The 13,883-nt window shown below is 38.3% G+C and overlaps 1 protein-coding gene across 1 annotated transcript in view; it reads left to right on the top strand.

Moving 5' to 3' along the window:
• The window catches only part of LOC126419214 (DNA replication ATP-dependent helicase/nuclease DNA2-like), a 155,257-nt gene that overhangs the window by 101,493 nt on the left and 39,881 nt on the right, over positions 1-13,883 (top strand). Inside the window, exons 11-12 of the mRNA XM_050086349.1 lie at positions 1,766-1,996; positions 9,410-9,556. Of these exons, the coding sequence (XP_049942306.1) occupies positions 1,766-1,996; positions 9,410-9,556 (378 nt within the window). The remainder of the gene's footprint in view (positions 1-1,765; positions 1,997-9,409; positions 9,557-13,883) is intronic.

Here is a 13,883-nt window from a genome sequence, read left to right as displayed (position 1 = left end):
CAAGGATACAACAGTACACCTGCACTGATCAATAGTAATTCATTTACCTGGCCTGCAGTGTTTGATGCAATGTTGAATCCCCCCATTATTCTTTCTGTTAAAAGAGAAACATGGGAATGGAACACCAGAGAAAAGAATTAAGAAATTTGGCGAGATGAAATAAGGTGATCCAAGGGAAGGTATATTAACACGAAGTTCCACTTGGCCTTGGTTCATTATATGAACTTTCTAAAGGAAATACTATTGCTAAGAGCTGTGCACAATTCTTTGGAAGTGGACAAATGGTAATCCTTAAAGACTTGTGTACTGTACTCACCCAGAAGTACAAAAACTAAAAATACCAACAGGATGATTTTGTGTATTAATCATTTTAGATGTAGAAACATCTGTAAATGTACTTCCATTTTTGATCTCTGCTGGTTTTCATCTCCAACTAGAAGGCAGTAAAATAGAATGTCACAAGCTTTTGTTGTAGCGAGGTCTCATCTTATATTAATTTATTCTTCTCTTCTAGTTTCATGTATGAAATGGTCTTTCCACATAGTTGAAAGATAAGAACATAAATTAATTGCTTGCCTTTTATGGTGTAATGTGTGGGCTACTGTTAGACCATTGCAGATGATTGTCCAGTGTAATGAGTGAACACCAAGGAAAACTTCATTCTTGTTAGGAATTTTTTGAACACAGATGATTAAGATTAGGGGGATATGATGCTAGGGCTGCATTGTTAATAATAATTCATTATTCTGTCCTGTAGTATTCATGGCATTGCACTAAACCGATGCGAACTCCATCGCCATGCTCTCGCAGCATTGTCGCCATTCAATAACTCACTTATACTGTTATACTTGTGAAAGAAGACGACTACTTCAATAACTGTTTTATACTTTAAGCTACATTTCACTCACAATAATGTATGGGCTAAAACATATTCACCAGTAACCTACACACTATCAGACTTTTGCAATACAAGATTTGTAAATCAAGTGCGCACACTTAACAAGTAGTGTCATTTTACAATGACTGTTACAAAGTATGACAAGAAGTGGTTTATTAAGAAGCTTATATCCGACACTACCACGTATGAAATAAACAGATGTGAAATGGAATAGTTTCTTCAAAATTGATTGAGAAACTTCATGCAACTAAATTATAGTGCAAAATGAAAAGTAGCCATTTTCTTTCTTCACAAGGAAACTATAGCTTTTGATGAAAAAATAAGTTCGCAAAATAATATGGCATTGCCTTATCTATCCCCAAGTGTGTTTAAAGTATGAAAATGGGAAAAGAGGCTTTCCTCGTTATCCCAGCTGTCACGTGTCCAAGGAACCCTGAGAGATCACTCAGGTGTGAACAGGACCACTCATATACACAAGTCAGGAAAGAAGCATGCACTTACGCACATTCCTTTCCATGTGTGTGGGGCAAGCACAGACACACAGCGACTAGGCACTAGGTGTGCAGGTGCACACACACTTTAATGAAGCTCACAGTAACCAAATTTTTTAAAAAAGTAAGAATGCCGCGTGAATGCACTATCATACACATGAGTCTAGACTGAGGAACTGCAGGAAAGTAAGCTGAAAAATAACTTTTATAAAATAGAATCCACTATACTGATCTTGTGAATATTTAGTTCACTTTTCTAAGTAGATAATGTATTTGGACCTTGCTTATGAAGTACTGTTAACTATAAATGAACACTCTGACTTTACTTGATGGCATTTAGCACACATTTATTGGTGTACCTATTTTCTATTTTCAGGGAAAAGAGAGGTAGTTGTGCTTCAGAACTTTCTCTCGAAGGTAAAGCTATTCAGTGCGGCAGCGTCTTCCGTCAACGATTGGTTGTTAGCAATAGAGATCGTGATTTGACCACTATTGGAGGCCTTGCAGAAGGTGATTTTGTTTTAGTAAGCAGCAACTTACGGATTGCAGTTACAACAGGAACTATTGATAAAATTGATCCATTTGGTATAGATATCATACTTAACAGGTACGGTGATTTTCTTAATTTCCTGCTTTCTGTATATGTAAGAGCTGCACATTTCTGTATTTATTTGAAACAATGCAATGCTCTGCAAGAACATTTTCTCTTTAACCCTCCTAATAATATATTCGTATACCAACCTTGCATGTATAACTTAATCAAGGCAGTCGGCATTGCAATAGCTGAAGAGACACTGATAAGAAAACATAATTCGATATTTCAGTGCACGAATTTTTACCAGTTGTTCAATAAGAAGGTAGAAAATGTGCAAAAAGGAAAAAATAAAGTGGAAGGTAAACTGCACTGAAAGAAAAGAAAAGTTGCTCTTAGTTCTATTAAAAAATTAAAAAATGTTAAATTCCATCTTTTTATCGTATTCATTCCGCCCAGTTCCCTGAATGGATAATAAATGTTGTGATGTGCATAAAATATTTAAACAGGGTAACATGGACAATGCACACAAATCAATGAATGTTGCCTTCAGGAGCCTAGATCAAGTAGCTCTGTGACTGGAGAACAAAAACGTAATTGGCTTATAGATGCACAAAATAAGCTGAGGATTGAAAGCAATATATGGAGAAACTTTATAGTTGCTCAATAGAAATTAAGCCAGTTGAAACTGAGGGGATGGTGCAAGAAGACAAACTGATGAAAAACTGTGCAATGTAGTGCTGCAGCAGACATGACAGTCAGAAAGATTTATTGTGTAAAGTATGAAAACATCCTACAATGAGTGAGTGAGAGGAGGCACTGCTGGGATTGAGAAGTGAACTCAACAGTGACAGAGAAAACAGCTGCATGAAGAAGAAGATGAAGTAATGCTTACTTCGTCTGAACATGCATTGAGATTTGTGGTAGTGGGGACTGAAATGGAGCAGTGGCCCACTAGTGAAACATCATGTTAGATGCAGAGGTATGGTTGCCACTGGAGTAGAAGCCTCTGGCCTTGAGATGACAGAGGCTCAGCAAGCCACAGTCTGCAAGACCATCTGGGCATGCATAAGGAACATCACCTGCTGATGTCAGCAGCACAGCAATATCTGACAGAGACTGCGTGACGCAGCCAATGAATGGCAGCCATGTCCAGGCTGCTTGCCCACCTCGTACCACAAAATACAACACAGGGAAGGACAGTACTCAAATGTACTCTCCAGCATGATCGACATTGAAGGCAAGTGCTCTCCTGGGCAGAAGGCATGTGCTCTCCTGGGCAGTGGTCAGTGACTAGGTGGTCTACAAGTGCAGTGGCAGGGTAGCCAGGCAGCTGACAGTCCGGACTCATACACACGTCCCATCAGGGAGGTGAATGACCCCATGGGTTACTTGGGGATTGAATATGATAGGTAGCCCACATATAATCTTTGGCTCAGGCAGCTGTCTGTAGCTTCTGGAGCCTAAATACAGGATAGGTAACTGGCTACATCACAGTGTACTGCAGCCGGTCTTCATCTTGAAGTTAAGAGGCTGGCACTGGAGGTGTACTTCAGTATAACATACTGTCTGGATACAATCTGAGAATATCTGAACACAATGAGAGAGAGAGAGAGGATCCGATTCAAGTGCTATTAATGTGAACCAAGGCAACTAGTGTTTTCTTCTTGCCAACTCTTTAGTCTGAAATCCAAAACAAGTTAGTGTGCTTGCTTGCCACCATGAAGCAGTAGTGACCTCACTTGCCTGCTTTTCTCATCCAATCAGATTTTCTGGGTGCCCTGTCATGGCTGAGAAGTATCCCAACTTTGTGTTTCTGAAGGATGGGGGGGGGGGGGGGGGGTCATATTTTCCAATGTCAGCATTCTGAATAAGTCCTCTTGCACTCTGGATGTGTCTTCTTATTCCATAGTTTGGTCATCTAATGGCAGCACATTTCTCCATATGATGCCAGGCAGTTCAGTGCTCCAAACTAGGCCATGGCATAACAAAAATTAATAAATAATATGATGAATCAAAAAGATATAATGGTTGCACACATCTCTGTAGATGATTCATTGCTGATCCTGAAATGAAGAAGATACTGTGTAAGTAAAGGCACTACAGAGTTGGATCAAACTAAACATGGAGTTGGTGATAGGAACAGCAGCATTTACCTACATATGATGCTCACTATAGAAAAAATGACTAACTTTGCGAGATTGTTTGTATAATCAGAACAGAGAGCTGACTGTACAATATGGTATCAACAAGTTTTTATGGTTGTGTTGTAGTGCAGGTGGAATTTTGGGACACAGTGATGCACGTACTTCCCAAAGACCTGTGACTTACGACACAGTTGACCTGCAAACTACCCCAGACTACGTCAACAAGTGGCAAGAATCCTGTAATAACATGTCAACACAGTGTTGCATGAAGTGGTTGTGCATTGAAATGCACCCATCTCCCACAATGATAAAACTGAAAACAATTAATCAATGAAAGCATATATTTTACATTGTAAATTAATTTCGAGAGTAGTAAATTCAGTTACAGGTTGCAGATACTTAACTTTGGCAGTGTCGTCTTGAGGATGATTTCTTCTGTTGACCTGGTGGTAATAAGAGCCGGGTTTTTTATCAGTTGCTTGAATATAACACAAACTATCTTTTTGACTCTTTTATTCAATCCAAGAAAAATCTCTCTTGTGTTCTTTTGACATAGATGAGACGTTCTGTTTACAGATGGCAAAAAAACCTTTCTTCTGTATAATCCAAATACCAACAGCTGTCCATAGCTGATAAGCAACTAGTCCCATGTTACAAGCATGTCAACAGAGTTCCTTCTACACAGATCAATACATACATGCCATACTTTCAAAACCAAAGGTAGGCTTCCAAGAAATTACATTGATATGAAAATATAATCTGTGGCATAGAAATTTATGCCTTATTTCAAAATATGATTTTTGTTAATACATATATTAAATTATTGTTTTTATTCAACTCTGATGTAGATCAAATGTGAAGTTCCTGCTTGATTGTTCTCGGAGCTACAGCTTTTATACTGTCTGAACATAAAAAGAAAATATACAAATATTAATAAGAAAACGAGCATGCAAATATCAAAAGTTGAGTAGAAAAAATGGACTCTCTTGCCAAAACTGAAAAACAGTACCGGAATCTTCATTTTAGAACTTGGGCATCGATAAGTTCAAAACTGGTTACGGAGCATCAGCCTGGGGTTGTTACAGCATGCCATCACCAACGAAAAGCTACATATCTCAGTCTGAGGATGTCACAAATGCCTCTCTACTCGCAGTGAGGGGTGTCACCAAAGAGTATGGCCAAGGTGCAGTGATGCTGAGAATTGGATCAGACATGGTCTTCTAGCCAGTCACCAACCACACTTCTTTGGCTCCAAGGTTCAATGCCATTGGTCTGCCTGTAGAATCCAGTGAAATTTTCACCTAGCCATTGACAGGTCATATTAAGCTTCAACTTCACTCAAAATTCTTCTTGTAACTGACTGATAAATGCAGTTAACAGTAAATAATTTACTATCATTGAGATGACTAGAAATAATCATTGAATGAAGCCATAGCACGTTATTCAGAACTGAATAAAGTGTCATAAATCACTGTTTAATCAAGTCGTTCAGACTGTCTCAACTGTCAAAGGAACTTTTACATACATTTTCAGGCTGAGTTTCATGCCATAGATTGCCTTAAATCTTACTTGCTTGATAGAACTATTATGGTCTTACTGATACCAGCAGTGTGAAAATAACAGAAGGTATATGTACCTGTGTCCAGAGGTGTTTCTGATTTCAGTTTTGTGTGCAATGTTTCAAGCATGGACTAGTTGACTTTGTCAAGTGTTGCAAGTGAATGCCTAGATATTCTTTGCTCTTTGAACTACAACCTCACTGGTAGAAGGTAACATGGTTTAAGACTATTGCTATGGCACTGAAAAAAGACAACTAGGTCAAGATTCCAAATTAGGATTCCCTTTGCCCCACTTCCAGGCTGTCAGGACATCTGGCTGAAAAGGCAGCCCCAGATCTATGATATTTCCGAACTGGGGCAAAAATTTGACCGTGGGTGCCCCCCTCCGCCCCCTTGGTCCCAATTCTTAGGGATAGAACATCAAAAATTTTGAAAAAGTCGATTTTTCAAAAAATATGTTCAATTTTTAGTGCACAACTTCCAGAAGAGTTGATACATAAAACATTTATGCCTGAGGAAATGTGATACATGTTATTTCATCTTAAGTGCACCAAAGTGCAGTGCTACACCCCTTTACACAGCATTCTTCTATTGCACGTCACTGAACTTAGGCCTGTGGACTTCAGAAGTACATATTTTGTAATGAAAGTCATCAAACCTATATTTAGGACAGTGTATATTAAAATGTCCTGTGGTGCCTCTCCTGCTCCCAGTTTGACATACTACCCCCCCCCCCCTTCCCCCCTTGACCAAAAAAACTCTCAATTAATACTGGGTGGGATTATTTGTGACCAGCAGAATAAAAAATCTTCAGAAAATTTGCGCTCTTTATTGCCTATCAGCTAATAACTTTCTCTTTTATGTGATACACCGTTAATAATAGGAAACACAAAACCAGCAAAGACAAGTGACAAGCAACACAGTACACATTTCTTCAATCATTAGGTCCCAGCAGTTTTTTCTCTCTAATCTTGCTACAATATTACATGGCGTGATTTCCTTTCTGCGAAAGAGTCTGTTACATCGTCAAAGTTAATCGAATGTTTGGCTACCTGAAAAATTAAAATGTCATTGTGTAATACTGAAAAAGCTGTTAATACGAATAGTATCAATGACTGGTGTGGTTTCTCAATTTGATTACGTCTACATTGTCACTATCTGCTAAATAAAACGAAATAGGTCTTTCTAATATTGCAGCAATTGTAATACACGCCAAATAAGCGAGACGTTTTTGGCACAAATCGTCATTTTTATGTACCTCATTTACACAAATAACACAACAGAATATAATTAACAAAATACCGATATCAAAGGCCTGTTAGACTTTTACAAGCAAAAATTTTGTTTTAGGAAATAGTTTCACATTTCATTCATACGTTCCAGTTTCTTAAGCATGAGATCAAAAAATAGTAGTACAAAATTTTTATATGAATTTGCGGTAGTCATATTCTTCTATGTAATTTGTATGATGTCCCCATCTCTTCTCCTTCTTCGTTCCAACAAACAACCATGTCATCACTAATTCTGCAACTATTCCTGCCATTGTTAAAACTTATTTTCCTGTTAACTCCACTAACCCTGCCAGAATCACCAGTTTAATTACTCCATGTTTGTTGTCCAGTTAGGCATTATTACTTGTTCGTACATCGCCTTTTCTGCGTTATTCCGAGAATAGAACGTACGCAGCTGCTAACCAGGGCCTGTACAACTGGTCTTTAGTAGTGTAGCATTCTGGCAAAAATTTTCTGTCAAAATTTCATTTTATTGGATACATCAAGAAGATAATTTGTGATCTTTCGTACCTGTTATTCCTGTTAGTCATTTATTTCCACTCTGGTAGTCAGATCTATGGATTTTACTAATAATTATAACAATGTTGGTCATTTGTACACCCAGTCAACCACATAAACAAACAGCAATTGGCATTCGCCCATTTGGGTTTACTTAGCTCAACTCGTATAGCCCCATCCCCATTTGTTGGCAGAAAGTTTTTTTTTTTTGTAGATGCGATGGGGATCCCCCTGGCAGACATCAGGTACACTATGCATGCATTCAAAAATCAACTAACGATTCGTCCATAAATCAACTTAGAATGTATTCAGAAATGTTCAAAAACAAAAAGAGATGTGTTTCAAAATCATAGGAATAATCAATAGACCAACTTGCGCTGAATGCTAGGTAGGTGCTATGTGGAACAAAGTTTTTTTTTTCCTCCTCCATAATATGAATTTGGCACCTCCTGAAATTGCCACCCAGGTCAGATACCCTAGTGTGCCCCCTCCTAGATCTGGGCCTGTGAAAAGGACAAAGTCGTACAACAGCCTGGCCTTCTCTCTCAAGCTGGGAGTGAAAGACAAAGAACAAATCCATGAGATAAATATGCAGCATGCTTTCCACCGCGGTTACTCATACTTCATAAGTTCTGGAGAGTTTATGTGCTAAGTGATGCCTTACATGCCAGCAGTGAGAATACAGTTTGTCTGTGTGGAAAATAAACTTTTGGCAGCACATTTTCCTCCTATCAAGTAGAAATAAACTTTTGGCAGCCCATATCACTACTTACCAAGTGGAAGAGATTTTTATACATAAATATATTCCAACAAATGAGAAAAAAATAAACTGTGAGACAAAATATGCTGTCTAAAACATTTTCACAAAGAGTTGCCTCTTAATGACAAGCAGTTACAAAAGGACAGGTGGTCATCTGAAGGTGTTGCAAAGACAACAGCTTTATACTGTATATTTTGTAAATTTGTTTTTGTTTGCTTAGCTAATAAGTTAGTTAATAATAGTAATAATAATAATAATAATAATAATAATAATCATCATCATCTCTAACATTACAAATCCTGACTTTATTCATAACTTGTATGAATTAAACATGTGTGAGCAGTGTGCATATAAGCTTCCATTTGGTGCATTGAGGCAAGAGGGTCAGTGGTTACGTCGCCACTTGTAGCACATTTGCACATGATACTTACTGTGTATTCTAGTAACCGTGCTTTGCACATCTTGGAAGCTGTTGCCAAAGATGACCAAGACTGCCTCGTTTTAAGATACAGCCATTTGGCTTGGCTTGCATAGCCACATGGCAACCACGCAGATGTTCACAGGATGCAAAGTTGCCATCTACACATGCTTGATGCCCTTCCTCTATATGTTACAGTGCATGGTGATGTAGCTAGCTGCCATGTTTCATTAGCCGTGTGGAAGGGACCATGTAGCTGTTGGGTTACACTCACCAAGTACTTACCCAGTTGCAAGTGAAAGAGACCCCAACCATGTAACAGCAAGCTCGCTGGTGTTGGCCACGTGGCTACAGTGCACTGTGCTTCTCACATTACCTTTATATGTCACATTGCATGTTCTAAGACTTTCATTTCTTTGGCATTATATGTCAAAGAGTCTCTAGCTAACACCCTGTATTTCCATGTTCAAAATCTGCCTCTACTCATGCTTACATCAAGCCAACATCTTTGAGGTCATATTCCCATCCCCTTATGTTGCTGTCCCTGCCTCTTTTAGGCATTGATATTCCTTCACTTCTTCCTCGTTCACCTCACCTCCTCCTTTGTGCAGTAGTACTCATCATTTCACTTGAGCCACAAGCTGCAGGACACTGCATGCATCTGTGTTCTCTGAAAAATAGCACATGTTTGTAAGTTGAGCTGTCATGTTCTTGTTTTTATGATGATCTGTTGATTTATGGCCTCATTCCGTTGTCAATAATTCATTTATGTACTTCAACATGTGTTCATATTTTTCTTTATTATTGTTTTCAGAGATCTCAGAAGCCGGCATTATGGTGATAAATTTCACATAGATGTTTATGAGAGTCAGAGTTCTTTGTCATATCTTATGACTAATTTAGGACTGCTTATGGATAATACAGAAGCAGCTGCCAAGTTGCGCAGTATTGTTGTTGACAGGTAAATTTCTGAAATAATGGTCTAACGTAAATAAGTATAAAGTGTTCAGTATAACCAGAACCAAGATTACTAACTAAAATAGCAAGCAGAGATTTCCCACAGCAAAGAAAATCGGATGGTGGTATCTAGGGCAGCTGCAAGTAGCCTGTCTAGGAACATAAAAAATGTATTGTTACACTTGTGCATTGCTCCCCCCCCCCCTCCCCCTCCCTTACACCACCACCAATATTAAACTTACTCACAAACTCGAAGATATATGCTACTGTACAGATGTTAAGTATTTACGTATACTGTTAAAAGAGAAATAGTGTGAGAAGCCATAGATGATGTCACACTTTCCATTAAAGAAAATAGAATACATCATAGACATTAGTAATGATTGCTTTTGTAAAAAAAGTGAAAAATGTAAGCAGGAGGAAAACAATACTACACAGAAGCAGCAATGCCAACAACATTTAAGATGCTAAAATTTCTTTGATATTCCCCAATGAACTAATGAAAATCAACCAGGACTCTCAAAATCATGCATGGTGAGGGAAGGGCGGGGTATTCAGAGCCGAACATTATTCGCCAAATAACCATAGATTGGAAATATGCCGTTGTGAAGATATGTTTGCAAAATAACTGCCATTCAGCAATGAGCATTTAGAAGTTTTTTCAGTGAACCAATTCGTATCCAGTAGAAGAGACTGTGCCGTAGTTCACTGGTTTTGCCGCAATATGTCGGATGCTCTGCTTGTGACAGAAGGGAGCACTGCTACAGTGGAACTAATTTTATCATGAACACAATTTTATGTAATGAAATAAATAAATTGTGATCATCATCTCTCATATAGTCTCTGATCAGATTTTGAAGTTTTTGCAGGCTTCAGATCCTTCAGAATTTTTGTAATGCTTACGAAAAATTGGCATGTCATGTAATGAAGAATTAGTGTATGAATGATGTGGATTATTTGATCTTCGCTGCATCCTGTGTCAGTAATTTCAGCTCTAATGAGATCCTAACTCTTTCGACATTCATAAAATGTCACTTCATAAACTGTCAATGAGAAGTTCTACCAGAACATTGAAGATGCCTTTTGATAGATATGTGAGCAATGTTTTTCCTATAATAGAGATGCCATCTCTAATAGACATAGACAAAGATAATGTCATGTGAGGTGAGTTCACACTTAAAAGGCACAAACACTTCAGGCATTGTAACTTTTCTTGCTTGATGAGCCTCACAACCTGACAGATGATAAACCAACTTTCCTCTCCTTCCTTGCTTTCCTCAGTGTTCATCATACATTCTGAATCTGACTGAGATGCTGTGAGAATATGCAAAACACTGTGTTTGCTTAGTTGTAGTTTCCATTTTAAAAACTCACTGTTTCTCTCTCTTTTCTTTTGCTCCAGATTTCTAGCTTATATCCACATTCAATTTATGTTTGATGTCAATGAACAATCATGTTTACATGGGGTGTCCAAAGTGGAATGATCAGTATTAACGGATATGACAAAAAACAAAAAAACAAAAAACATTCAAACAAAAAAGTCTAGTAAATAAAGGTTGTAAAATGCATACTGTTAAGAACTATGAACACTTTTGATCTTTACTACTGTGAAACACATCTCTTCTACTGAGCAAGTGCTTGTAGCTCTCACTGTATGCATTATAGAGTGCTTGTTTAATTTTCCAAATAGTCATTGCTGTCATATGTCTGAGTGTTGCCCATTCCTCGTGGGACACCCTGTATATTCAGTTTCAGTTTGTCATTGACAGTATTATAGGCTCTTATACAAAGGACTATCACGGAAAAGAAAAATGAGTTAACTGTGTGTATGAAATTGTTCATATTCAATTTGAATGATTCCACAAACTTTCCAAGTTCAAATCCTACAGCATTTACTTCCCTGAAAAAATTAGTGGTGTTGGCAACTGAATTCCTGCAAAACTAATTTTAAGTTCATTCACTGAAATGTCATATCCAATTAAATGGAGGTTAACATGCTGCAAAATTTCAGTCAGATGAGCTCTGGGGAACCTCTTGTTGATAAAATTGTTAATAGAAATTTGATTTGATCATCTCATAATTAAAAAGTACACCAGTTTTATCACAAAAATTAGTTCTTATGCACTTTATTACATTGAGTGGCATCCGAAAATGCCCACATTATTCTTGTTTCTTTAATTAGATTTTATATATAACAAATAACTTTAAGTTCTATGCCTCTAATTCCTAGACATGCCCAGACCTTTTTAGTGGCTGCCATCTGAAGTGAATGCAATAATTCTTGTTTCAGCTTGTTCTAGCTGGATCCCTATTATTTGCAAAGCAATGTAGTCGTTAGTTATTTTGTGGCATGCATGCATGGCAAAAGATTGAATCCAATGGTGCAGTACGTGAACAACCATAAACACTAGAGTATGATCTGCAAGTTCATTCTTACAATAATTCGGATTATTTTCCCTAAATTGGCAAAACGATCAACATTCAGTGAAGTGTCATTGAACTTTGCCACTTCATCAAGAATTAGCTCACAAAAGCATTTGTATAAATTTCATATGGGCTTTTGAGAATCATAACCAACTTTGGGGATTCTTTCCAAAGGAACTGCAATCATTCTTGTGTGAGACACTATCTGTATCCCTTGAGTGTGTCATTTTTGAGAGGGCTTTGTCAGGAGGTAACATTGTAATACTGTATTCCCTCACTATTTTCAATTCCTTTAATGTTACATCATCTATGATTTTCTATTTTTTACTGGATTTAGAATGATCTAGGAGATTTGAGTCATCTTCTGCTTTTTGTCTGTGAGCTGCTTTCACTGAGATTAATTATAGTAGTGACTGAGCTCAGTCTCTTTTGTAATCGCTGTGCTTCTAGTTCCCCAAATTCAGTGTGTTTTTAATGAAACTACTGCTGCGTGTGGAACCTGCTGATTCTGTACACTATCTTGGACAGAAGAAAGACTGTCAAACATCACAATTATTATGTACTTCCAGTTTACAATCTTTCCTGCAAAATGTTTTGGAAATGTTTTTCGTTGAACTGGGTAGTAAATGAGAAACTGATCCTTGTCTCAGAGACCATCTTTCTCCTGGAATTTGGTCTTGTTTATTGGTAATGATAAATAATTCTAAGTTACTCTTTGAAATGAGAACTACAAGCAAACCACTTAGGAGTCACATTCGTTGTTTCTCACTCATTTCAATAATTTTACTTTGGTTTCGATAGGTCTAAATAAATATTAGCCATTATTTTTTCTGGACAAAAGTACATGAGCATTTTTCCTTCTTTTCTGGTAAGTAAGAGTAATTCATAGTCCTAATATTACACTACTGGCCATTAAAATTGGTACACCACGAAGATGACATGCTACAGACGCGAAATTTAACCGACAGGAAGAAGATGCTGTGATATGCAAATGGTTAGCTTTTCAGAGCATTCACACAAGGTTGGCGCCGGTGGCGACACGTACAACGTGCTGACATGAGGAAAGTTTCCAACCAATTTCTCATACACAAACAGCAGTTGACCAGCGTTGCCTGGTGTAACATTGTTGTGATGCCTCGTGTAAGGAGGAAAAATGCGTATCATCATGTTTCTGACTTTGATAAAGGTCGGATTGTAGCCTATCGCGATTGCGGTTTATCATATCGTGACATTGCTGCTCATGTTGGTTGAGATCCAATGACTTTTTGCAGAATATGGAATCGGTGGGTTCAGGAGGGTAATACAGAATGCCGTGCTGGATCCCAACAGCCTCGTATCACTAGCCGTCGAGATGACAGGCATCTTATCCGCATGGCTTTAACAGATCGTGCAGCCATGTCTCGATCCCTGAGTCAACAGATGGGGACGTTTGCAAGACAACAACCATCTGCACGAACAGTTTGATGACGTTTGCAGCAGCATGGACTATCGGCTCGGAGACCATTGCTGCGGTTACCCTTGACACTGCATCACAGACAGGAGTGCCTGCGATAGTGTACTCAATGACGAACCTGGGTGCACGAATGGCAAAACGTCATTTTTTCGGATGAATCCAGGTTCTGTTTACAGCATCATGATGGTCGCATCCGTGTTTGACGCCATCACGGTGAACACATATTGGAAGCGTGTATTTGTCATCGCCATATTGGCATATCACCCGGTGTGATGGTATGGGGTGCCATTGGTTACACATCTCGGTCACCTCTTGTTCGCATAGACGGCACTTTGAACAGTGGACGTTACATTTCAGATGTGTTACTACCCGTGGCTCTACACTTCATTCGATCCCTGCGAAACCCTACATTTCAGCATGATAATGCACGACCCCTTGTTGCAGGTCCTGTACG

This window comes from Schistocerca serialis, chromosome 9 (genome assembly GCF_023864345.2).
Source record: "Schistocerca serialis cubense isolate TAMUIC-IGC-003099 chromosome 9, iqSchSeri2.2, whole genome shotgun sequence".
Classification (NCBI taxonomy): Eukaryota; Metazoa; Arthropoda; class Insecta; order Orthoptera; family Acrididae; genus Schistocerca; species Schistocerca serialis.
The sequence above is the reverse complement of the archived record's forward strand: the minus strand, read 5'-3'. Positions and strand labels throughout refer to the sequence as shown.